Consider the following 24,277-nt stretch of genomic DNA (forward strand, 5'->3'; position numbering starts at 1 on the left):
CTTCCCTCTCTCTTAACATCAGAACTTGTGGACAGCCAGTGAAGCAGACTCTTTGGGACAGATCTCAGCACAGCGCATAGTTAAACTGCGGAACTCCCTCCCACAAGGTGGCAGCAATGGCCAGCAACTTGGATGGATTTAAAAGAGAAATACAGCACCATATTTTTTGCTCTAGAAGACTCACTTTTTCCCTCCTAAAAAGGGGAAATGTGTGTGCGTCTTATGGAGCGAAGGCAGGCTGCGCAGCTATCTCAGAAGCCAGAACAGCAAGAGGGATTGCTGCTTTCGCTGCGCAGCGATCCCTCTTGCTGTTCCGGCTTCTGAGATTCAGAATATTTTTTCTTGTTCAATCCATCAGTAGCTGAACTGGGTTCCACAAAGCCACAAAAACAAATTAACCTCAAAAACCAAAACGCAAAATAAATAGCAAAAACAAAAGCACCAAATACAGTATTCAGAAAGGGATGCAGGTGGCGCTGTGGGTTAAACCACAGAGCCTAGGGCTTGCCGATCAGACGGTTGGTGGTTCGAGTCCCCGCGATGGGGTGAGCTCCCGTTGCTCGGTCCCTGCTCCTGCCCACCTAGCAGTTCGAAAGCGTATCAAAGTGCAAGTAGATAAATAGGTACCGCTCCGGCGGGAAGGTAAACGGCGTTTCCATGCGCTGCTCTGGTTCGCCAGAAGCGGCTTAGTCATGCTGACCACATGACCCAGAAGCTGTACGCCGGCTCCCTCAGCCAATAAAGCGAGATGAGCGCTGCAGCCCCAGAGTCGGTCACGACTCGACCTAATGGTCAGGGCTCCCTTTACCTATCCTGGATCCAAGTTGCTCAGGGCTTTGGGGATATCAGGTGTAGGCGACACAGTGGCCAATGCACGATCGGGAGCCTGGTGAGTGTGTTGACAAGAGAAACCAGGCTTTGGCGGTAGAACCAAAGCCTTCTGGCTCAGCTGTTTGAGGGAGATAAAAATCTGGCCCATGGAGCCAAGGAGAGTTCCTCACCCTTACTAGACAGGAACGCATGATCTTCATAAATGCATTCCACTCCAATTCTTTGGCCGTCCAGATTGTACAATTTAGGCTGATAAGGAACAAAAAGCTATTTGGTAGAGAATGCCTATGGCTCCTGGCAGTCTCACACGCAAATGGAAATCTGAGCGAAGTTATGGTAATAAAAAAAAGACAGCAAAATGTTTTATTAATGTCAAGTTCTCCAGACCTCAGCCTGGGTACAAAACTCAACACGAGAGCCACATCGATGTTGCAAACTTAAATTGGTTTTAAAGTCATTTAAATAGCATGCCCCCCAAAAAAAAGATGGCAGGAAGTTGTAGTTTTTGTGCAGGGGCTGGTCGGATAGCCCTAGGCCCCTTGCAGAACTACAGTTCCCAGGATCCCTTGCAGCAGGAGGGCAGTGAGCCTCAACTGCAAAACCAATTGAATTCTGTAGCTGAGACATACCCAAATCTGCCACATGCAAAGTGGGCCATCTCACCCATCTTCTCTCAGTTCAATTCAAGCCAGGGGCACAGCAGGGAAATTCAGCTCCACCTAAGATGGAGAATTGCCCAGGCAGTTGGGAACCAGTGCAAAGGATTCAGGAAACCATCATGTAAACCCTAAGAAGGCATAGAAAAAGATGGCTCCCTGTGGCTGCAATTGACGCGTCTTCTTCCCATTGTTAGCTGGTTGCTGCCCTTGAGGATTACTCCGGGTTACAAGTTTGGAGCCAAGGCAAGTTTTCCCGGGACAGCCTTGCCACCAGTGCAAATAATAAGTCTTTTTCCATTGATAACAAACACAGAGAGAGAGAATTCCATCCATTATGCTTAGCAGGTTCCTTTCCACAATGCTGTCAAAGGCCGGAAGTTCTCAGGAGGAACAGGGAGCTTCCCATTGCCGGAAAATGCGGAACACCTTTCGGGATTTCACAGAGAGGTTCTGTAGCAGGAAGGAGAGACAAACTTAAGCATTCATATGAACGCAGGCAGAAAACGTGTAGTGTTATCTCTGGAGGCAGCAGTGTGATGCTGCAGCAGAAATGTCCAATGCAATTTCAGGCTGCGTTACTAGTAGTTTCCACAGGTGGGATTTGCCTGAACAAACCCTGTCAGCAAAAGCCCTGGAGCAATGAGGCTTTCCCTTACCCCCCAAATTAGATCTTGGGGGTGTGTGTGTGTCAGGAGAACCCCCAGAAGGGTGAGCAGGGGGCATTTGGGGTGAATCGTTCCATCTCGCAAGCAGAAACTATAGCTCCCGGCAGTCTCAACCAGCACAGCTGGGAGTTGTAGTCCAAAAATCAGGTTGGTGGATGCTCTTGTAGACAACTTCGAATGGGTTCAGAAGATGATAATAAAGATTGTCAGGGGCGTGGGGAACAACTCAAAGGAGGGAAGGATGTAGGAACGGACTACAGTGTTACCTCGAGTTACATACGCTTCAGGTTACAGACTCCGCTAACCCAGAAATAGTGCTTCAGGTTAAGAACTTTGCTTCAAGATGAGAACAGAAATCGTGCTCCGGCAGCACAGCAGCAGCAGGAGGCCCCATTAGCTAAAGTAGCGCTTCAGGTTAAGAACAGTTTCTGGTTAAGTACGGACCTCCGGAACGAATTACCGTATTTTTTGCTCTATAAGACGCACCAGACCACAAGACGCACCTAGTTTTTGGAGGAGGAAAATATGAAAGAAAATATTCTGAATCTCAGAAGCCAGAACAGCAAGAGGGATCGCTGCGCAGTGAAAGCAGCGATCCCTCTTGCTGTTCTGGCTTCTGGGATAGCTGCGCAGCCTGCATTCGCTCCATAAGACGCACACACATTTCCCCTTACTTTTTAGGAGGGATAAAGTGAGTCTTATAGAGCAAAAATACGGTAAATACTTAACCCGAGGTACCACTGTACAATAATTCATCAAATTTTAAAAACTTCCCTAAACAGGGCTGCCTTCAGGTGTCTTATAGAAGTCAGATACAGTGGTACCTTGGGTTACATACGCTTCAGGTTACAGACGCTTCAGGTTACAGACTCCGCTAACCCAGAAATAGTACCTCGGGTTAAGAACTTTGCTTCAGGATGAGAACAGAAATCGCGCTGCAGCAGCAGCAGCAGGAGGCCCCATTAGCTAAAGTGGTACTTCAGGTTAAGAACAGTTTCAGGTTAAGAACGGACCTCCGGAACGAATTAAGTACTTAACCCGAGGTTCCACTGTACATTTTACCGGAAGGCTGAGGTGTGTTGGGGACGGATGGACACATGAAACCTTCCTCAAATCCCTGCAGAAAGAACAGGGCAAAGACTTTGTTCTCTGCCGCCCCACAGGGCAAAGGACCAGATCTCACGGGCTGAAGTTCCAGGAGGACGGATTCTGGGTGAACACCGAGAGAAACTCAATGGTCAGAGCAGTTCCACAATGGAACCAGTCCCCTGGGTTTCTCAAAGAGGTGGATACTGACCCCTCCTGAGGTTGATGGGGCTCTACAGGGGTGGAAAAGGTTATGAGGCGCAGTGCATAAATTTAATTTGGAACGATGGGCACCAGAAGTCAAAGGCGTGGGCATGAAGCTCATTGGGTGGCCTTGGGCCAGTCCCTGCCTCTCGGCCTAACCTACCCCACAGGGTTGTTGTGGGGATTAAATGAAGAGGCGGAGAACCATTCACGCCACTTTGAGCTCCTTGGAGGAAAAGGCGGGATGTAAATGCCGCAATTAATTTACTAATAAAATGAATGTACAGAGTGCACTACCCAAACACATGAGGAACCTCTGTATGTAAGAAGCTGTTTTCAGAGAACAGTATTCCTTTTTCTTCTTCTTTTTTTACATTTTATGATTCCTAGTAATGATGGACAAATGCTGATCATATACAGCGGTACCTCTGGTTGCGAACAGGATCCATTCCGGAGCCCCGTTCGTAACATGAGCAGAACGCAACCCGCATCTGCGCGCGTCGTGATTTGCCGCTTCTACGCATGCGCCCGATGTCATTTTGAGCGTCTGCGCATGCGCGAGTGGTGAAACCCGAAAGTAACCCTTTCCAGTACTTCCGGGTCGCCGCAGGACGCAACCTGAAAAGATTTAACCTGAAGCAAACGTAACAAGAGGTATGACTGTACCAGCTTTTGATTTTATTTCATTTGCATTCCAATGCATTCTAGCTAGGGGGCGACGACAACGTCATCCGGGATCAGTGAACTTCCCCAATGTTTGGGGAACCCCAGCAAAGGGAGGGAAACATCCTGTCTCCTGTTGGATGACATCAAGCAGAGAAATGGGAGGGGGTGCCTTTTAGGGCTGCTTTGGATTCCTTGCATCAAGTTGAGAGTTAGAAAAGATCCACCAGGGCCTTTTGTAAGCTATTCAGACACAAGTGCCTTACACTGGGAATGGGCACACCAGCTAGTGCTAGCAAGGGCTTCTGGGAGTTGTAGTCCAACAGCTCCAAAGGCCCCCAGGTTGGAGGAAGGATGGGACCTCCAACAGCCACACATGCACTTCATAAGAGCCTGCTAAATCCGGTGAATAATAATAATAATAATAATAATAATAATAATAATAATAATAATAATAATTTATTATTTATACCCCGCTCATCTGGCTGGGTTTCCCCAGCTACTCTGGGTGGCTTCCAGCAGAATATTACCTCTCCTTACCTCCCTCGCCACTGTGATCTACGCGACGGTCACCTCCAGACTTGATTATTGTAACTCACTCTACGTGGGGCTGCCCTTGAGACTGACCCAGAAACTCCAGCGGGTGCAGAATGCTGCAGCGAGGCTCCTTACGGGGTCCTTGCCGCAGGATCACATTCACCCAGTGCTATACCAGCTGCACTGGCTCCCGGTGGAGTACAGGATCAGGTTTAAGGTGCTGGTCTTGACCTTTAAAGCCCTATGCGGCCTGGGACCCACGTACCTACGGGACCGCCTCTCCTGGTATTCCCTGCGGAGGACCTTAAGCTCCACAAATAAAAACATCTTGGAGGTCCCGGGCCACAGGGAGGTTAGGCTGGCCTCAACCAGAGCCAGGGCTTTTTTCGGCCGTGGCCCCGATCTGGTGGAACGCTCTGTCCCAAGAGACCAGGGCCCTGTGGGACTTGGACATCTTTCCGCAGGGTCTGCAAGACACAGCTGTTCCACCAGGCCTTTGGCCAAGGCACAGCCTGACCCCCTCCTTCTGTAAACCTCATAGAACTCTAGCCCAATGGTTGCCATTAACTTGATTCAGAATTGATTTTAGAATGTATTTCAATTAATTGACTGTGATTTTATGCAAACTGTGCTATTTTTACTGTTGTTAGCCGCTCTGAGCCCAGCTTTGGCTGGGGAGGGCAGGATATAAATAAAATATTATCATTATTATTATTATTTTAAAAATACAATGATTCATCCAGTATTAAAAGCGTCCCTAAACAGTTTGATAGACAGCATCTTAAAAAGTAGAGACATCACCTTGCCAACAAAGGTCCATATATTAAAAGCTATGGTTTTCCCAGTAGGCTGATCGCCGAAGAATGGATGCTTTTGAATTATGGTGCTGGAGGAGACTCTTGAGAGTCCCATGGACTGCAAGAAGATCCAACCTCTCCATTCTGAAGGAAATCAGCCCTGAGTGCTCACTGGAAGGACAGTTCGTGAAGCTGAGGCGCCAAGACTTTGGCCACCTCATGAGAAGAGAAGACTCCCTGGAAAAGACCCTGATGTTGGGAAAGATGGAGGGCACAAGGAGAAGGGGACGACAGAGGACGAGATGGTGGGACAGTGTTCTCAAAGCTAGCAACATGAGTCTGACCAAACTCAGTGAGGCAGTGGAAGACAGGAGTGCCTGGCGTGCTCTGGTCCAGGGGGTCACGAAGAGTCAGACACGACTAAACAACAACAAACAGGGCTGCGGCCAATCTAGTCCAGCACCCTGTTCTCACAGGGGCCAACGAGATGCCTATAGTGGGAAACCCCACAGAACCCTCTCCCCTCCTGTGGCTTCCACCAACTCCTTTTCAGAAGAACCGAATGGCCACCAATGGCCTGCAGCCATCGATAGCCCTCTCCCCTTCCAGGAATTTGTTGAAACCTCTTTTAAAGCCATCTAGGCTTCACCAGTGAAGTTAGCAAAAATGTATCATACTCATGATAATAAATACAGGAAATGTAAAGAGATAGAAGGAACCTTTCACCACATGTGGTGGACGTGCCCAAAGATAAAAGACTTCTGGGAAAGGATTTATAACGAACTGAAAATGGTGTTGAAAAACACATTTATTAAAAATCCAGAAGCCTTTTTACTTGGTATAGTGGGGGGTGAAATCCCCAAAAAGGATGTTACTTTTTTTGGTATGCCACAACAGCTGCGAGAATATTGCTAGCAAAGAATTGGAAGAAACCACATTTACCAACTACAGAAGAATGGCAGATGAAGATGATGGATTATATGGAACTTGCCGAACTGACCGGGAGACTCCGAGACCAGAGAGAAGAGACGGTGGAAGAAGATTGGAAGAAGTTTAAGGAATATTTGAAAAAAATATGTTAATATTTAAATCTTGGAATAGCTTTGGAAGTGGATATAGGCTGTAGGGTTAGAAGTAGAAGATATAAAATGTGAAGGTATTTTAAGTGTGATAAAAAAATGATGGTTAGAAACTATGATATATGTAAACTGCTAAAGATGGTCTCTTCCAACTCTGTGATTCTATGATTCTATGAAGTAAAATGAAAATCAGATAGGTGGGACTTAACAATGTTCAGAAAAATAAGGATATGACAAGAATTTGTGTGTATTTTTTTTCTGTTTGTGTTCTTTATTTGTGTTATAAAATGAATAATTGGGGGGGGGATAAATAAAACCATCTAGGCCCACCCCTGCCTCCTGTGTTAGGGAGTTCCACAGGTCAACCACACGCTGTGCGGAAAAGGGCTTTCCTTGTTCTGCACAGCGCCTAGCACGCCACGGGCACTGGGCGGCAGGTTCTCACCTCTGACTCCACATCCACAGGCCGGTCAGACTGCCTAGAAGCCAGGAGGGCCTTTAGGGTGACCTGCCAGCCGAGGTCTTCCTTCTCCTCCTGTTGGGTCCCTCCAGAGCTAGCAGGATCCTTCATCACGTTGACCCACGGGCACCAGTCGCGGTGCTGGGAAATGGGGTCAAAGAAGCTCCGGATAGATGAATCCTGAGAGAGACAGAGGAGTTGGGAATTTATTATTATTATTTTTTATATATACATTTTTATTAATTTTTTAACATATCAGTTCCAACAGCCATACAACATATCTTCACATCTTATACAATATTTTTGACTTCCGTCAACACTGTAGTCCAGCCCCCCACAAGGTCTGAGGGACAGTGGACCGGCCCCCTGCTGAAAAAGTTTGCTGACCCCTGTTCTAGTTTATGTTTTCTCCTTCCTAAAATCTTCTGTCTCTTTGAAGGATTGGCTTATTATTATTATTCTTCCTCCTTCTCCATTCCCCCTGCCAAGCACTCACCGAGCTGCTTGTAGAGCACAGTCGTGCCCGCTTGGTCCTCCGGTGAGGGCTGCAGGAGACCTCTGCCCCCAGGCTGCCATCGCTTTGCCCCATGCTGCGGGTGACGGGACGGCTGCGGGTGGTGGGGCTCGCTGCTTCTGCCTCGGCTCGTTCGCTGGAGCTGTCCCAACTGCGCATGCGGCTGATCACGGGGGACGGGCTCTTCTCGTGCTGCGAAAGGGAAGGAGGGATTAGCTGGGTGTGCCCTCCCCCTGCATTAAAGCAAGGAGTGGGACTCAGAAGGGGTCCCAGAGGGGCAGGAACTATTCTCCCTCCATCCCACTCCTACACCGAGGCAGTGAATAAAAGAGAGAGATGAAGACAGAGACAATGAAGACAGAGATGAAGACAGAGACAACGAAGACAGAGACAACAGATGAAGACCAAGTTAAAAAAGACAAAGGGTCAGTAGATTTGCAGTAAGGGAAATGAAAAGATGAGAGCAGTAGAAATAAGACCATACTGGCAGAATATGCCCACCTTGCCTAATTTATATGGATCACAGATTTCCTTTATGGGTTACTTTAGCATGCAGCATTCTTTTGTTAAAGGTAGCGGACTCTCCTTCATTGGAGGTATTTAAACAGAGGCCAGATGGCCATCTGTTAGGAATTTTTCAGCTGTACTTCTTGCATGGCAGCGGGTTCAACTGGACAACCCTTGTACAGCGGTACATTGGTTTGTGTACGTCTTGGTTTGCATTCATTTTGGATTACAAACACGTCAAACCCGGAAGTGCGTGTCCCAGTTTGCAACCTTTTTTTTTTTATTACAACCCATTTTTGGGGGAATTACAAACAACTTTTTTTGGAGGTCCCATTGGCGAAAGCACGCCTTGGGTTACAATCTGTTTTGGTTTACAAACGGACCTCCAGAACGGATTATGGTTGTAAAGCAAGGTACCACTGTAGTGCCTTCCAACTCTACGATAGGGGAAACATACCCTTACGATACGATAATCTTTATTGTCATTGTCCCATATAGAACAACGAAATTGAAAAAATCTACATCAGACATTCGAAACCCAACAAGCCTGCTGTCCCAGTTATCCCAGCCTGGTTAGCCCCCTAAAAACTCTAATACCCCATAATTAATACAATATACTCCCATAGAAACTACCTTACACTGCGTTTAAAACCAAAATCACATTTGAATAGAAACTGTTTCTCAGGCGGCTAGTCCTAGTCTTTATAACCCTGGACCTTCTTCCAGACGGCAGAAGCTGAAAGAGATCATTTCCGGGGTGCGCACTATCCTGTGCTATCTCTGCAGCTTTCTTATGGCATCTTAGGTAAAGGTAAAGGGACCCCTGACCATTAGGTCAAGTCGTGACCAACTCTGCGGTTGCGGCACTCATCTTGCTTTATTGACCGAGGGAGCCGGCGTACAGCTTCCGCGTCATGTGGCCAGCACGACTAAGCCACTTCTGGCGAACTACAGCAGCACACGGAAACGCCGTTTACCTTCCCGCCGGAGCGGTACCTATTTATCTACTTGCACTTTGTGCTTTCGAACTGCTAGGTTGGCAGGAGCAGGGACCGAGCAATGGGAGCTCACCCCGTCGCAGGGATTCGAACCGCCAACCTTCTGACTGGCAAGCCCTAGGCTCTGTGGTTTAACCCACAGCGCCACCCGCGTCCCTTATTACACTCTAAAAGTCTCAGGAGGAGATCCAGAAAATCTAAACAAGAGCCCAAGAATGCAAGTAAAGATTTTTGCGGGTGGTACAAATGCAGGGCAGGGATTCAAAAGAGGAGTCCCTGCCCCGATGTGAAAGGAAGCCCCTTCCAGCTTAGACCTGTAACTTGGCCCCCCACAAGACTGACCTGCTCAGAGCTCAGAGGGAAGCTCGTGTCCCGGCTACGGGTCATCATCCGTCGTGGGGACGTGGGCACCGTGGGGACTCTGTCCGTGCGCCCGTCCGGAAAAGGGAGAGGAGTGCTGGTGAGGCCGGAGGGAGGCTCCATCTCAGGGATGGCCGACTCGATCTGGTGGAAACCCCACAGACCCACCTTCCTCATGCAGCGACAGCAGGTGATCAAGGGGAGATGGACGGATCCAGAGGAAGGGCTGAGGGAGGACACAAAAATCAATACCAAAAATTAAAATCAGGGGATAAAGGAAATGTGATCCATACCAATGCATCAGCTTAGCCCTATCTGCAAAGCCTTGGGGCTTCCAAGTCCCTCTAGGCTCACCTTTCCCAAGCTAGTGCCCTCCAGATGTTTGGAAGCACAGCAACATCTGTGCCGCACGTTCTCCATCCCTGCGACAGATGGTGTTGACAAGGGCAGCTGTGGGACAACTTGCCTAGTACAGAAGGAGCAGGGGTCACGGGACTAGAACGTGGGAATGTCTGAATGTGCCTGACATCTTTAAAAAAAATAATCAGAGAACGGAGACTATTCAAAGAATATATAAGGTTATATTGTAATAATGATGTTATCCTAGCAGGACTGAATAGTACTTGTATATAATAAACAAATGGAATAAATATACAGGAAAAGTTATAAAACAAACTGCGCGATAAAATTAAGACAAGAGGAAAAGTACAACGAGAATGATTGGAAGTTTCTTTCAGAAGACTTTACAGTGGTACCTCGGGTTACATACACTTCAGGTTACAGACTCCACTAACCCAGAAATAGTACCTCCGGTTAAGAACTTTGCTTCAGGATGAGAACAGAAATTGTGCTCCGGCGGCACGGCAGCAGCAGGAGGCCCCATTAGCTAAAGTGGTGCTTCAGGTTAAGAACAGTTTCAGGTTAAGAACAGACCTCCAGAACAAATTAAGTACTTAACCAGAGGTACCACTGTATTAGAAAAGACAGGATGTTATAACCAATTCATTTCTTATTGTTCACTCTTTTTTGCTTTTTATTATCTTTATCTTCTTTCTATTATAGTTTTGTGTTTAATTTTGATGTAACTATTTGTAATATATATGTAAGATGATATTTTAAATTAATAAAGATGAATTAAAAAAGAAGAAGACATCTTTCGATTGGGTATGTTTAGCCTACAGAAGAGAAGACTCCGAGATGCTTTGATAGCCATCTTCATATATGTGAAGGGCTGTCACGTGAAAGGTGGAGCAGGCTTGTTTTCTGCTGGATTCAAATTACAAGACAGTAGATTCCGACTAAACACCAGGGAGGACCTTCTGGTGGTAAGAGCTGTTTGACAGTGGAATGTCACTTCATCGGAGGTTTTTAAACAGATTTTAGGCATTTCTTTAGCTGTGCTTCCTGAACTGCAGGCGGTCGGGTTAGTTGACTCTCTCGGTCCCCTTCCAATTCGACAATTCCATGTTAAGGTGTTCTGGGAGATGATATATAATGAAATGAAAAAGGTATTCAAATATATCTTCCTGAAGAAACCAGAGGCTTTTCTCCTGGGCATGGTCGGCCAATTGGTGCCAAAGAAGGATAGAACTTTCTTTATGTATGCAACAACAGCAGCAAGAATACTCATTGTGAAGTATTGGAAGACCCAGGAGCTACCCACACTGGAAGAATGGCAGATGAAAGTGATGGACTACATGGAACTGGCAGAAATGACTGGCAGAATTCGTGACCAGGGAGAAGAGTCGGTGGAGGAAGACTGGAAGAAATTTAAAGACTACTTGCAGAAGCACTGTAAAATTAAGGAATGTTAAAATGACGTTTGATTGAAAAGAAGGGGTATTGGTAAAAAGATTTTTAAGAAAATGTAAATGGGGATTGATAAAGGATAAATGCTAGAGGGTAAGGATTTGCTGAATTTAATATTTGAACTGGAATACAAAATGGGAGGTGTGAGGAGGTCAAGAAACTAGTGAATGAACTATAAGAGATGAAAATATTAATTTATTCTTTGTTCTGTTTTTCGTTTTTTCTTTTCTTTCTTTTCTTTTCTTCCTTCCTTTCTTTTGCTAATGGTTTGTTACTGTGTATTTTTTATATGTTTTGTTCTTGTATGCTTTTACTCTTGAAGTTCTTCTTATGTTTAAATCTTGAAATTTTTTATTGTTTGTGAAACTTTAATAAACATTTAAAAAAAAAAAACAATTCTACAATTCCATGATTCCGGTTGCCTACATACCTACTAGTCCATCCACAGAGGGCCAAGATGCAGGCCGGAACATGGATCTGAAGGTCTGAGGCACGTTTGACTGGCGTCTTCTCACTCTCTGTTTTGCAGTCGGCTTCCTCCTCGATCAGCTGCAGGACGTGGCTGATCTTCTCTTCTGTCAAGCCCTAGGAAGCCAAAGGAACCATGTCAACACACTCCCTACAGGCAGATGCCTGCCTTCTCCGTTTGGTTACCTGGAAAACTTGGGATTCTGTACCTGAAAAGCTCCCATTCTTCCCTGAGGCGTTCCCAAAGTAAAGGAAGGATTGAACTCTGATTAATAAGAATACACACAGAGGCTTGAACCAGCAAAACTCTGGGAAGGGTGCGTATAATAATCTCTGCCTGTGTGTCCCTCCAGCCCCTGGCCCAGGTCGTTTTATTCACAAAAGAACTTTTGACAGTGTTCGTAAGAACCAATCAGATTTCTTCTGAGCATTTCCACAAACCCCACGTGGGGAAAAGTTAAACTACCAAAACTAATTAAGCACACATATTTCTGGGGTAAAGAAAGAACAGAACTACAAAGGAGAGCATTTGGCAACCCCGGAGGTGATAAACAAGCAATATACATGATAAGAAGGATGGCTAGGAGGACAGCAATCTATCACCTTCATATGAGATCTGTTTCCTGGCCCTAAGATTAACCTCCTGGGATTAACATATCAGAAAGGCTACTTCAAAGAAACTTGCCCACTATCTTTATGGCCCAGGATACCTGCCTGGCTAAGCAACTGACAGTGTACGTGACTGGTGAAGAAAGAGAAATGGAACAGGGATGCAGAGGTGTAGATTGATCAAGAATCATATCAAAATAGTTTAAACCCAGTCAACGCAATGCTTTCATTGCTGACACAGATGGCTTACTCTATATTTGTTTTAATTCCTCATAGCAATCCCACCTGATCACTACACTTCCCAAAATGAACTGGGGAGCAGAGATATCTCCAGTTTCATGTAGGAGCTCCGGAAAGGAAGGAAGAAAAATGCCAACAGGCCTTCATGGAAAAGAGGTTGGGTCAGAGAGACATCACTCTCCTTTAGTCCCCAGTAGCAGCCTCTCTCCCCCCAGGTGGAAAATACAAGGCTGGGTGAGCAAAGAGTTGGACCTGGTAGAAGGCAGCTTTCAATGTTCCATGAGATTTTGAGACCTTGGCTGGCACCCGACAAACACCCAAGTGCAAGGTTTTCCATTCGGACATGGAACTCGCCTGCAACTTGCACTCTTCCCAAATCTGCTACAGAAGGTTAGATGACCCCCCAAATTTAGTAGGTGTGCAAGTTTCATTGCATAGGTGGAAATCCTTGCACAAATGGAATGGAATAAACAAATGGATATAACCCCTTCAGCCTAGGGATGGGGAAGTAGCAGCCCTTCAGTTCCGCCTCTCTGCTTTCAAGTAAGTGAAGGGAAATATAAGCCATGAAGGTTTCATTGCAAGCAATTACAACAGGATCCAGAAAACAACAGCAACAAATCAATGTGGGGATCTCTGATAATCTAAGCTCACCCTCCACCTCTTTGGGAGGGATGAGGAATCGAGAACTTGGGTTCCCTCCATCAGGACTCGCTCCCAGAGCCCTGCTTGGCCCCAGCCGACTTGGCAATGAATCACAGGAAGCCCCATTTGCCTTTGGCTCCCAGTACGTTTCCGAGCACAATTCAAAGTGTTGGTGCTGACCTTTAAAGCCCTAAATGGCCTCGGTCCAGTATACAGTGGTGCCTCGCAAGACGAAAAGAATCCGTTCTGTGATTCTCTTCGTCTAGCGGTTTTTCCGTCTTGCGAAGCAAGCCCATTGACAGATTAGCGGATTAGCGCTATTAGCGGCTTTTAGCGGCTTATCGGATCAGCTGATAAGCGGCTTAGAAAAAGGGGGGAAAGGGGAAAAAACCCGCAGAAACTCGCAAGACATTTTCGTCTTGCGAAGCAAGCCCATAGGAGATTCGTTTTGCAAAGCACCTCCAAAACGGAAAACTCTTTCGTCTAGCGAGTTTTCAGTCTTGCGAGGCATTCGTCTTGCGGGGCACCACTGTACCTGAAGGAGCGTCTCCACCCCCATTGTTCTGCCCGGACACTGAGGTCCAGCTCCGAGGGCCTTCTGGCGGTTCCCTCCCTGCGAGAAGCCAAGCTACAGGGAACCAGGCAGATGGCCTTCTCGGTGGTGGCACCCGCCCTGTGGAACGCCCTCCCATCAGATGTCAAAGAGAACAACAACTACCATACTTTTAGATGACATCTGAAGGCAGCCCTGTTCAGGGAAGCTTTTAACGTTTAATAGGTTTTTGTATTTTAATATTCTGTTAGAAGCCGCCCAGAGTGGCTGGGGAAACCTAGCCAGATGGGCGGGGTATAAATAATGAATTATTATTATTATTATTATTATTATTATTATTATTATTATTATTATTCCTCAACCTGGTGCCTCCCAGATATTGCGGACCACCAACTCCCAGCAGCCCCGTACAGCATCACCAATCCTTGGTGCCTCAAATTTCAGTGGCGCTCTATGAGATGGCAAAATCTGGTGCCCCCTCACCAAACGAGTTACGCTCCCCTATAGACATCACCTTGCCAACAAAGGTCCGTATAGTAAAAGCCATGGTTTTCCCAGTAGTGATGTATGGAAGTGAGAGCTGGACCATCAAGAAGGCTGATCGCCAAAGAATGGATGCTTTTGAATTCTGGTGCTGGAGGAGACTCTTGAGAGTCCCATGGACTGCAAGAAGATCAGACCTCTCCATTCTGAAGGAAATCAGCCCTGAGTGCTCACTGGAAGGACAGATCCTGAAGCTGAGGCTCCAAGACTTTGGCCACCTCATGAGAAGACAAGACTCCCTGGAAAAGACCCTGATGTTGGGAAAGATGGAGGGCACAAGGAGAAGGGGACGACAGAGGACGAGATGGTTGGACAGTGTTCTCGAAGCTACCAGCATGAGTTTGACCAAACTGCGGGAGGCAGTGGAAGACAGGAGTGCCTGGCGTGCTCTGGTCCAGGGGGTCACGAAGAGTCAGACATGACTAAATGACTAAACAACAACAATTCATGCTTCCTGGACTGAGCTCAGACATTCAAGGCATGGCTATGTCTTGGCTCCTTTTTAAAACCCCGTCTGAGGGTTGCAAGCTTGAATTTTGTTAGATCACCTCCAGCTGGTGAGTTATAGGTCAAGTGTCCCTCATTTAAAAATTCAGATTGATGCTTGAGTCCTTTACCCCATGGACTCTCCCCTCCGCTTGGCTCACTACCCCTGGCAGGGTCGCAGGCCGCTTGAGAACTCTTACCATGCTTTTGAGATCTTCTGATTTCAGAGTGGGCAGCTGAAGTTCTAACTGGCAGAGGCTCTGAAAGCGCTCCAGGAAGTCGCTGAAAAGTGCAAGGGGCTCATCGACCAGCAAGACAGAAAAGCGATCTAATCAAAAGGCAGAAGAAATAGCAGTCTGAAGAACAGCTGGCCAACAAACAGTGGGGCAGGCAGTGGCGACTCATTTAATCAAGTTTCAGGTCAGACGCCACCCTTCTCCTTTCATGACTTCTTCCAGCATGCTTAAAAGCCATGGGGAAATCTTCTCTGGCCATTTCCCATTGGCTCCCTTTCAGGCTTTCAGTCATGCCACACATAAGGTAAAGGTAAAGATCCTTTAGAACATTGCACGCTTGCGCGCGCGCGCACACACACACACACACACGCGTACACACTAAAGTGTTCATCCACAGAAATCACCCCAAGATAAAATAACCAAACTACTAGCTTAAGGGGACTCGGGTGGCGCTGTGGGTTAAACCACAGAGCCTAGGACTTGCCGATTAGAAGGTCGGCGGTTCGAATCCCCGCGACGGGGTGAGCTCCCGTTGCTCGGTCCCAGCTCCTGCCAACCTAGCAGTTCGAAAACACACCAGTGCAAATAGATAAATAGGCACTGCTCCAGCGGAAGCTGTACGCCGGCTCCCTCGGCCAGTAAAGCAAGATGAGCGTCGCAACCCCAGAGTCGGTCATTACTGGACCTAATGGTCAGGGGTCCCTTTACCTTTACCAGCTTAAGACAGAACACCAAAAAGCATCCCCCCAAATGATGACCATTATTGATGGTCCAAATGCCTGGGAGAATAAACACGTTTTTGCCTGTTAGCATGATCTAGCTCCTTTTTCCCACCATCAGCAAAGGGTCTCACTGCTTACCTGGGCAGGGGCTGTCAGGCCAGAAGCAGAACTTCTCGTGAGCCGCTGACAAAGCCTTCCTCAGCTCCACGCACCTCTCTTTGTCTGGAAAGCAAACATACCTCCTGAATGCCAGGTCTCCCGAGGAAAGGAGCCACTTTGAAAAATCCTTTCAAACCGGTTAAGTGACAAAGGTCGGGGACAGAGGGTGGCACTGGGGGGGGGGACTGTCATCGCGCCACTCCTTGGTGTGTGGAGTGCCTCAGGGTGCGATTCTCTCCCCGATGCTTTTCAACATCTTTATGCGCCCCCTCGCCCAGCTTGTCCGGAGTTTTGGGCTGGGCTGCCATCAGTATGCTGATGACACCCAACTCTATCTGTTGATGGATGGCCATCCTGACTCGGCCCCACACACACTGACCAGATGTTTGGAAGCTGTGGCTGGATGGTTACGTGGGAGCCGGTTGAAGTTAAATCCTTCGAAGACAGAGGTCCTCTGGCTGGGACGGGACGATATGGGATTGGGGGGGGCAACTCCCATCTCTTGCTGGGGCACAATTAGTGCCAGCACCGTCCGTTAAGAGTTTGGGTGTAATCTTCGACACCTCCCTTTCCATGGAGGCGCAGATTGCAGCTATAACAAAGGCGGCATTTTTTCATCTCTGCCAAGCTAAGCAGTTGGCTCCTTATCTCTCTCGCCCTGACCTTGCCACTGTGATCCATGCAACGGTCACCTCCAGACTGGATTATTGTAACTCGCTCTACGTGGGGCTGCCCTTGAGACTGACCCAGAAACTCCAGCGGGTGCAGAATGCCGCGGTGAGACTCCTTACTGGGTCCTAGCCACGAGATCACATTCACCCGGTGCTATACCAACTGCACTGGCTCCCGGTGGAGTACAGGATCAGGTTTAAGGTGCTGGTTTTAACCTTTAAAGCCCTATACGGCCTAGGACCCTTGTACCTACGGGACCGCCTCTCCTGGTATGCCCCACAGAGGAACCTACGGTCTGCAAATAAAAACATCCTGAAGGTCCCGGGCCACAGGGAGGTTAGGCTGGCCTCAACTAGAGCCAGGGCTTTTTCGGCTGTGGCTCCGATCTGGTGGAACGCTCTGTCCCAAGAGACTAGGGCCCTGTGGGACTTGACATCTTTCCGCAGGGCCTGCAAGACAGAGCTGTTCCACCAGGCCTTTGGCCAAGGCACAGTCTGACTCCCTCCTTGGCAATCCTCACAGAACTCTAGCCCAATGGTTGCCATTAATCTGTTTTGAATTAATTTTATAATGAAATGATTTTAGAATGTTTTATCATTTTACTGTTGTTAGCCGCTCTGAGCCCAGCTTCGATGGGGAGGGCAGGATATAGATAAAATTTTACTATTATTATTATTATTAAAGTAACCATGCCCATTCAATAGCTGTCCCGAACCTGACACCTCCCCAACTGTTTCAGACGGCAGCTCACATCAGGCAAACTCAAGTGTTTGTTCAAAAGCTTTTTATGCTGATAACCTGCTCTTACATGGGACTCTCTCTGAGGGGTTGACCAAGTCCATACTCACTTAGTGCCATCATTGCCACAACAGCAGGTGCTTCCAGACTAATCCCTTCCCTCCCCCTCCCCTTTTATGAAGATTACCCGCTCTGGGATCCCACAGCTAATTCTCCCCTGGTCTCCTCGCTGGCCCAAATAGGACTAATTTAGCCAGCTAGACCTGAAGAAGAAGAAGAAGAAGAAGAGTTTGGATTTGATATCCCGCCTTTCACTCCCCTTCAGGAGTCTCAAAGCGGCTAACATTCTCCTTTCCCTTCCTCCCCCACAACAAACACTCTGTGAGGTGAGTGGGGCTGAGAGACTTCACAGAAGTGTGACTGGCCCAAGGTCACCCAGCAGCTGCATGTGGAGGAGCGGAGACGCGAACCCGGTTCCCCAGATTAGGAGACTACCGCTCTTAACCACTACACCACACTGGCTCTGGTGATCATCTAATGTTTATTGGATGGATTTCCCTCCCTAAATTAATTTTTGAATTCTGAATTTATTGTGATTCACGTTTTATACTGTATTTTATGCTGTTTTTTGTTGCCTCAATTAAGTGTTTTAAATTTGTTGTTAGCCGCCCTGACCCCGGTTTTCTGAACTGGGAAGGGCGGGGTATAAATAATTTATTATTATTACAGTGGTGCCCCGCAAGACGAATGCCTCGCAAGACGGAAAACTCGCTAGACGAAAGAGTTTTCCGTTTTGGAGGTGCTTCGCAAAACGAATCTCCTATGGGCTTGCTTGGCAAGACGAAAATGTCTTGCGAGTTCCTGCGGGGGGTTTTTCCCCTCCCCCCCTTTTTCTAAGCCGCTAAGCCGCTTATCAGCTGATCCGATCAGCAGATAAGCTGCTAAAAGCCGCTAATAGCGCTAATCCGCTAATCCGTCAAATGGGCTTGCTTCGCAAGACGAAAAAACCGCTAGACGAAGAGAATCACAGAACGGATTATTTTCGTCTTGCGAGGCACCACTGTATTCACTAGGGACAAACAGGAACTGGTGCACAGTGGTGGCTAAGAGACTGAGCTCTGAACTGGGAAGTCCCCCAGTTGAAATCTTGCCCGCTTCATGAACTCACTAGGGACTCCAACTATCACCTAGCTGAAGCCATTCAAACAGGGCAGAACAGAATGAAAGGTGCAGGGGTAAAAAAATGCTATAAATCAGACTGGGAACCTTTGGACTTCCAGATGTTGTTGCACTATAGCTCTAATCATCTCTGATCATTGACCATGCTGTTTAAGACTGGTGGGAGTTCTTAAACGTAAGAAGAACACAATGGATCAGGTTGATGGTCTATCTAATCCAGCATCGTGTTCTAAGAGCAGCCAACGAGATGCTGGTATAATAATAATAATTTATTATTTATACCCCCGCCCATCTGGCTGAGTTTCCCCAGCCACTCTGGGTGGCTTCCAATCAAGTGTTAAAAACAATACAGCGTTAAATATAAAAAACTTCCCTGAACAGGGCTGCCTTCAGATGTCTTTTAAAGAGAAAATAGCTGCTTATTTCCTTCACATCTGAAGGGAGGGTGTTCCACAGGGTGGGCGCCACTACCGAGAAGGCCCTCTGCCTGCTTCCCTGTAACCTCGCTTCTCGCAATGAGGGAACTGCCAGAAGGCCCTCGGAGCTGGACCTCAGTGTCCGGGCTGAATGATGGGGGTGGAGACACTCCTTCAGGTATACTGGACCGAGGCCGTTTAGGGCTTTCAAGGTCAGCACCAACACTTTGAATTGTGCTCGGAAACGTACTGGGAGCCAATGCAGATCTCTCAGAACCGGTGTTATGTGGTCCCGGCGGCCACTCCCAGTCACCAGTCTAGCTGCCACATTCTGGATTAGTTGCAGTTTCCGGGTCACCTTCAAAGGTAGCCCCATGTAGAGCGCTTTGCAGTAGTCCAAGCGGGAGATAACTAGAGCATGCACCACTCTGGCGAGACAGTCCGCAGTCAGGTAGGGTCTTAGCCTTCGTACCAGGTGGACCTGGTAGCCAGCTGCCCTGGACACAGAATTAACCTGTGCCTCCATGGACAGCTGTGAGTCCAAAATGACTCCCAGGCTGCCCACCTGGTCCTTCAGCGGCACAGTTACCCCATTCCCATTCAAGACCAGGGAATCCCCCACACCCACCCGCCCCGTCCCCCCAAAACTGTACTTCTGTCTTGTCAGGATTCAACCTCAATCTGGTAGCCACCATCCATCCTCCAACTGCCTCCAGGCACTCACACAGGACCTTCACTGCCTTCACTGGTTGATTTAAAGGAGAGGTAGAGCTGGGTGTCATCTGCATACTGATGAACACCCAGCCCAAACCCCCTGATGATCTCTCCCAGTGGCTTCCTATAGATATTTAAAAGCTTGGGAGAGAGGACGGAACCCTGAGGCACCCCACAAGTGAGAGCCCAGGGGTCTGAACACTCATCCCCCAACAGCACTTTCTGGACACGGCCCAGGAGGAAGGAGTAGGACTCTTTTCATCCGGTTTCCAGCAACTGGTATTAAGAAGCATTCCAGTCCCTCATCATGGAAGCAATGTGTGCCCCTCCCCGGAATTCATTTCCTAATGATCTCTAGCATTGAATTTGCCTTTTCCCCCACACCTGTCCACATTCCACAGTTGCCCAAGAAAATCACAGAATTGTGCAGATTGTTACATAGGGTCGCCTTTGGATTTTAACAGACTGGGCCCTGTCAGGATTTGAGGCTCTGCGGCACTTACACTTGCTGAAGTCGAAAGCCAGCTGTAGACTGGCACAGAGGTAGGCCTGGCAGCTGGCACACTTCAACATATCGCACTCGATATTGGTCCATCCATACTTGGCACAAATCAGAGGAGACAACTCGTGGGGTTTGCCTGCCCACTTAAGGGAGTGCTTGCGTTAAGGAGCTCAACTTCTTATGCTTAGCATAAAGGTTTCCTCTTCCGAGGGCCTACCATGGAATTTAAAACTTTGTCCAACTTTCCCAGCTGTCTAAAGCACCTCCAGGTCCCTTTCCTTCTGGGATGGAACCCCTATTTGGGGACTTCCCTGGCTTTTCTGGCCCACTAAGGACCAGTCTGGATAGTTGGCCTTGGTGAAGATTTGACGTTTTCTCCCCGCAAACAGTTTTTGATCTGGGCTTCCACTGAAATGAGGCTGCATTTTAAACAGTATTTTAATCTTGTTTTTTAAGTTGTATCTTAATCAATTGTTTTTATACCTGATGTTAGCTGCCCTGAGCCCGGTCTTGGCTGGGGATAAATAAAATAAAATAAATAAATAAAATAAAATTGTCTGCAAGCCAGAAGAACCAATCTACATAAGCTATTTTTTTCAGGTGGGACTGATCCCAGTTCCATCTATGAGTATGAAATGCCAGCACTTCCCCGTTAGAAGTATGTTTTCCTGCCTTTCTGTGCCCAATTCTCACCCTACTGCTGAACCGTCTTCTCACTTAGACCTTCCCTTCACTCACCTAACCTACAGAACATGCCCAATTTTGACTTGTTATGAATCCCCACTATTTGGCAGTTTCCAAATTACAAAATGGGGAAATTCCCAGCGGCTGATATTGCTCTTGACTACTGGGGAGTTGCTTGATATAGTTGTCTGAGAAGCAAGGGGAAAAGGATATGGTAAATGTTTCCACTCTGCTGAAGTAGGCTTCTTTACTGGTGGCCTCAAGAGGCAACTCGTCGATCTGGGGAGATCCATTTGCTACTTCAGTGAAAGCGGACGAATCCTTTCTGAAATGCAGGGAAGAGATAGTAAAGTAAGACAATTTTCTGTTCATGGCGGCAGCAAGAACCGATTTCACTCCTGTCTTTCATCAGCTCAAATATGTCTCCACCCAGACCAAAATAAAGCTTCGACAATTGAACAGTTGAAGACCAGCAATCTTGGCCTACTGAACCAATATACAGTGGTACCTTGGTTTAATAAATAATAATAATAATAATTTTTTATTTATACCCCGCCCTCCCCAGCCAAGGCCGGGCTCAGAGCGGCTTACAAGCAATAATAAAAACAAGATGAATGATTACAACTTAAAAACAAAAATAAAATACAACATTAAAATAATGGAACATTAAAATATTAAAATGTAGCCTCATCGCAGGAGGAGAAGGAAAAGCAAAAAGAAAGAGAGGGAGGGAGGGAATCAAATTGGCTCCAAGCCAAAGGCCAGGCGGAACAACTCTGTCTTATAGGCCCTGCGGAAAGAAATCAGATCCTGTTCCATAATCCGTTCCAGAGCGTCAGGGAACTGTTGGCTGAGAAGGGGGGGGGGGGGAGAGATCGGAATGTACAGGGAGCTGCCTCCTTTAATGAGCAGCTGCTCTTCCTCAGAGAGAGAAGAGAAGGAGGGGCTGTCAGGAAACACAGAAACAGACCGAAAGGAACAGCCTCCGACACTTCGGTCGGTCTCTTTGCGTAGGGAAAGCAGGAAAGGGGGGGGGTCAGGAAGTTTCTATACTGGAAAGGGAAGAGGCAGGAGCCACTTCCGGCAACTGATAGTGACTGAGGAAGACATGTTTTTAAGAGCTCCAGATTGTACATAGTTTTTGGACTTAATAAATCTTGTAAAGCTGGCTGGAGTCCCGGGTTGTTATCTCGGCTAGCACCCACATATCATCCTGACACAGAGGTCCATTTGTAAACCAAAACTGATTGTAACTCAAGGCGTGCTTTCGCCAATGGGGCCTCCCCAAAAATTTGTTTGTAATAATAATAATAATAATAAAAATAAAGGGTTGTAATCCAAAAGAAGTTTGCAAACCAGGACACACACTTCCGGGTTTGACGTGTTTGTAATCCAAAGCGTATGCAAACCAAGACGTATGCAAACCAAGGAAACCACTGTACCTCAATGACAGTGCAAAGCACAGGATCAAATGTGTTAAAACCATTCAATCTTCACAGTCGGTACTTAGAATATCTTTCAATTTCCATACAAACATAACATACGGCACACGATTAACATAGTCATGCACAGGGTTTTTTTAAAAAATAAAAAATTATTCCCATTTATTTCCTCACACTTATGACAATAGTGTATATTAGCATGAGCAGAAGTCGGAAGCAGTTGGGAACTGAGGTAGAGTAGCATTGTAGCAGCTTGTAACACTGCTTTTTACAGGCAGCTGCTGCTTTGGTGACAACTGCTGGAACAAGCATCCACGCCAGCACACCTGGCCTAGAAGGGAATGCTGCCCTCAGGCTGAAAAAGGTTCCCCACTCCTGATACAAACTAAAGCATTATCATCCACATGTTAAGTCCACAGCTGTCCTGGGAGCAGAAAACGGGGGACACCTGCCCTGCTCTGCGGGCATCCCCTAAGCTAGCAGCTGGAAACAGAATAATACCCAGGATGTTCCTGTTTTCCCTTTGCTAAAGCAGGGCAGTTCTTCCCAGTGAAGTCCAGCGCCAAGGGCCTTCTGGCGGTTCCCTCCCTGCGAGAAGCCAAGTTACAGGGAACCAGGCAGAGGGCCTTCTCGGTGGTGGCACTCGCCCTGTGGAACACCCTCCCACCAGATGTCAAAGAGGACAACAACTACCAGACTTTTAGAAGACATCTGAAGCATAGCTGTCAACTTTCAGATTTGAAAATAAGGGATCAGCAGCCTCACCTGTCCCGGGAACAGTCTACGGGATATATAACAGTCCAGGATAGCAGCGGGAAACGGCGCTGGAATAAGGGAATTTCCCGCAAAAAAAGGGAAGGTCGACAGCTATGATCTGAAGGCAGCCTTGTTTAGGGAAGCTTTTAATGTTTAATAGGTTATTGTAGTTTAATATTCTGTTGGAAGCCGCCCAGAGTGGCTGGGGAAACCCAGCCAGATGGGCGGGGTATAAATAACAACAACAACAACAAAATATTCCCACAGGACGGGTCATCTTTAACCCCGCCTCACAGAATTGTTGCAAGGATAAAAATGGGGAGGAAGGAGAGAACCATGGAGGAAAGGGAGCAGGATGAATAAATGCACTGAACAAATCCAGGTTTCTATATCCTGTGAGATCCCGGACCCCTTCCTTCTCCTCAGCCCTAGGATCCCGCTTGCCCGTCGCCGTCTGGCCTGCAGCAGACCGAGGGGAAGGCGAGGTCCTCCGGCACGAAAACCGCCTCGGATGCCGCCCAGGCCGCTTCTACGTGCGGATGGGATGGTCGGGCTTCGGCATCGGCTGCTCCTCTCCCCTCCCCGCCTCGCCGCTCACCCTTCCGGGCTGCTTTCCTCCGGAGCGATCCCCTCATCGATCAGCTCCCGTATCTTCTGCGGCGTGATGGCCGGCGACTTCGTCTTGGCCCCCGAATCGCCATCCTCCTTCTCCGGGGCAGCAGCAGCAGCTGCCGTAGCGCTGGGCGCCGCCATCTTGGTCCCTCGCTATAAACCTTCCGCCGCGCCTCCTCACCAAGGTGGCAGACCAACATTGGTTCCGGGGAGATTCGGTTCGCGCCCATCGCTACCCGCAAGGCTGGTCTCTCTCTCTCTCTTTTTATTTATGCTTTTCAGGTTTATACATTTCACTGGTTTTACAATCATTTTAACATTTCAAAAATTCGAACTTCCTTCCGCCTCTTTTCTCCTGTTCCTTAAATTTATTGTTAATATCTTCTGCATATCCAAATGAACTTAGCTTGTTCATTTATTCATCTACTTTAAATCTATACTCTTATAAAAAAAAACTGCAGGTTATTACAGTAATCCTGGTAATGTTTTTATCTGTTTACAATTACTCAATAAACCAGTTCCACCCTTTTATAAAAAGAGTGGCTAGGGAAACCCAGCCAGGTGGGCTGAATATGAATTTATTATTATTATTATTAGTAGTAGTAGTAGTACTAATAACATTCATTTTGTTTCTCTTCTGCAGCCCTTAAAACTGTCGCGACCTCCTTAGAACTCCTGGGAACTATAGTTTTCGCGCTAGCGCCCAGGACACCTCCCTCGCAGAACTACAAC

At 47.4% G+C, this 24,277-nt stretch overlaps 1 protein-coding gene across 1 annotated transcript; it reads right to left on the bottom strand.

Moving 5' to 3' along the window:
- Positions 1-1,162: 1,162 nt before the first annotated feature.
- Positions 1,163-23,708, bottom strand: ZC3HC1 (zinc finger C3HC-type containing 1). Its single transcript, XM_081210277.1, has 10 exons — positions 23,532-23,708; positions 20,949-21,060; positions 20,053-20,203; positions 15,810-15,893; positions 14,914-15,041; positions 11,600-11,754; positions 9,343-9,586; positions 7,478-7,687; positions 6,967-7,161; positions 1,163-1,940 (listed from the first exon to the last, which is right to left on the bottom strand). The coding sequence occupies exons 1-10, from the start codon at positions 23,684-23,686 to the stop codon at positions 1,872-1,874; spliced, it is 1,503 nt and encodes a 500-aa protein (XP_081066403.1). The 5' UTR covers positions 23,687-23,708; the 3' UTR covers positions 1,163-1,871.
- Between the last annotated feature and the right edge of the window lie 569 nt (positions 23,709-24,277).

The sequence above is a fragment of the Podarcis bocagei genome (assembly GCF_964188305.1).
Source record: "Podarcis bocagei genome assembly, chromosome: 10".
Taxonomy (NCBI): domain Eukaryota; kingdom Metazoa; phylum Chordata; class Lepidosauria; order Squamata; family Lacertidae; genus Podarcis; species Podarcis bocagei.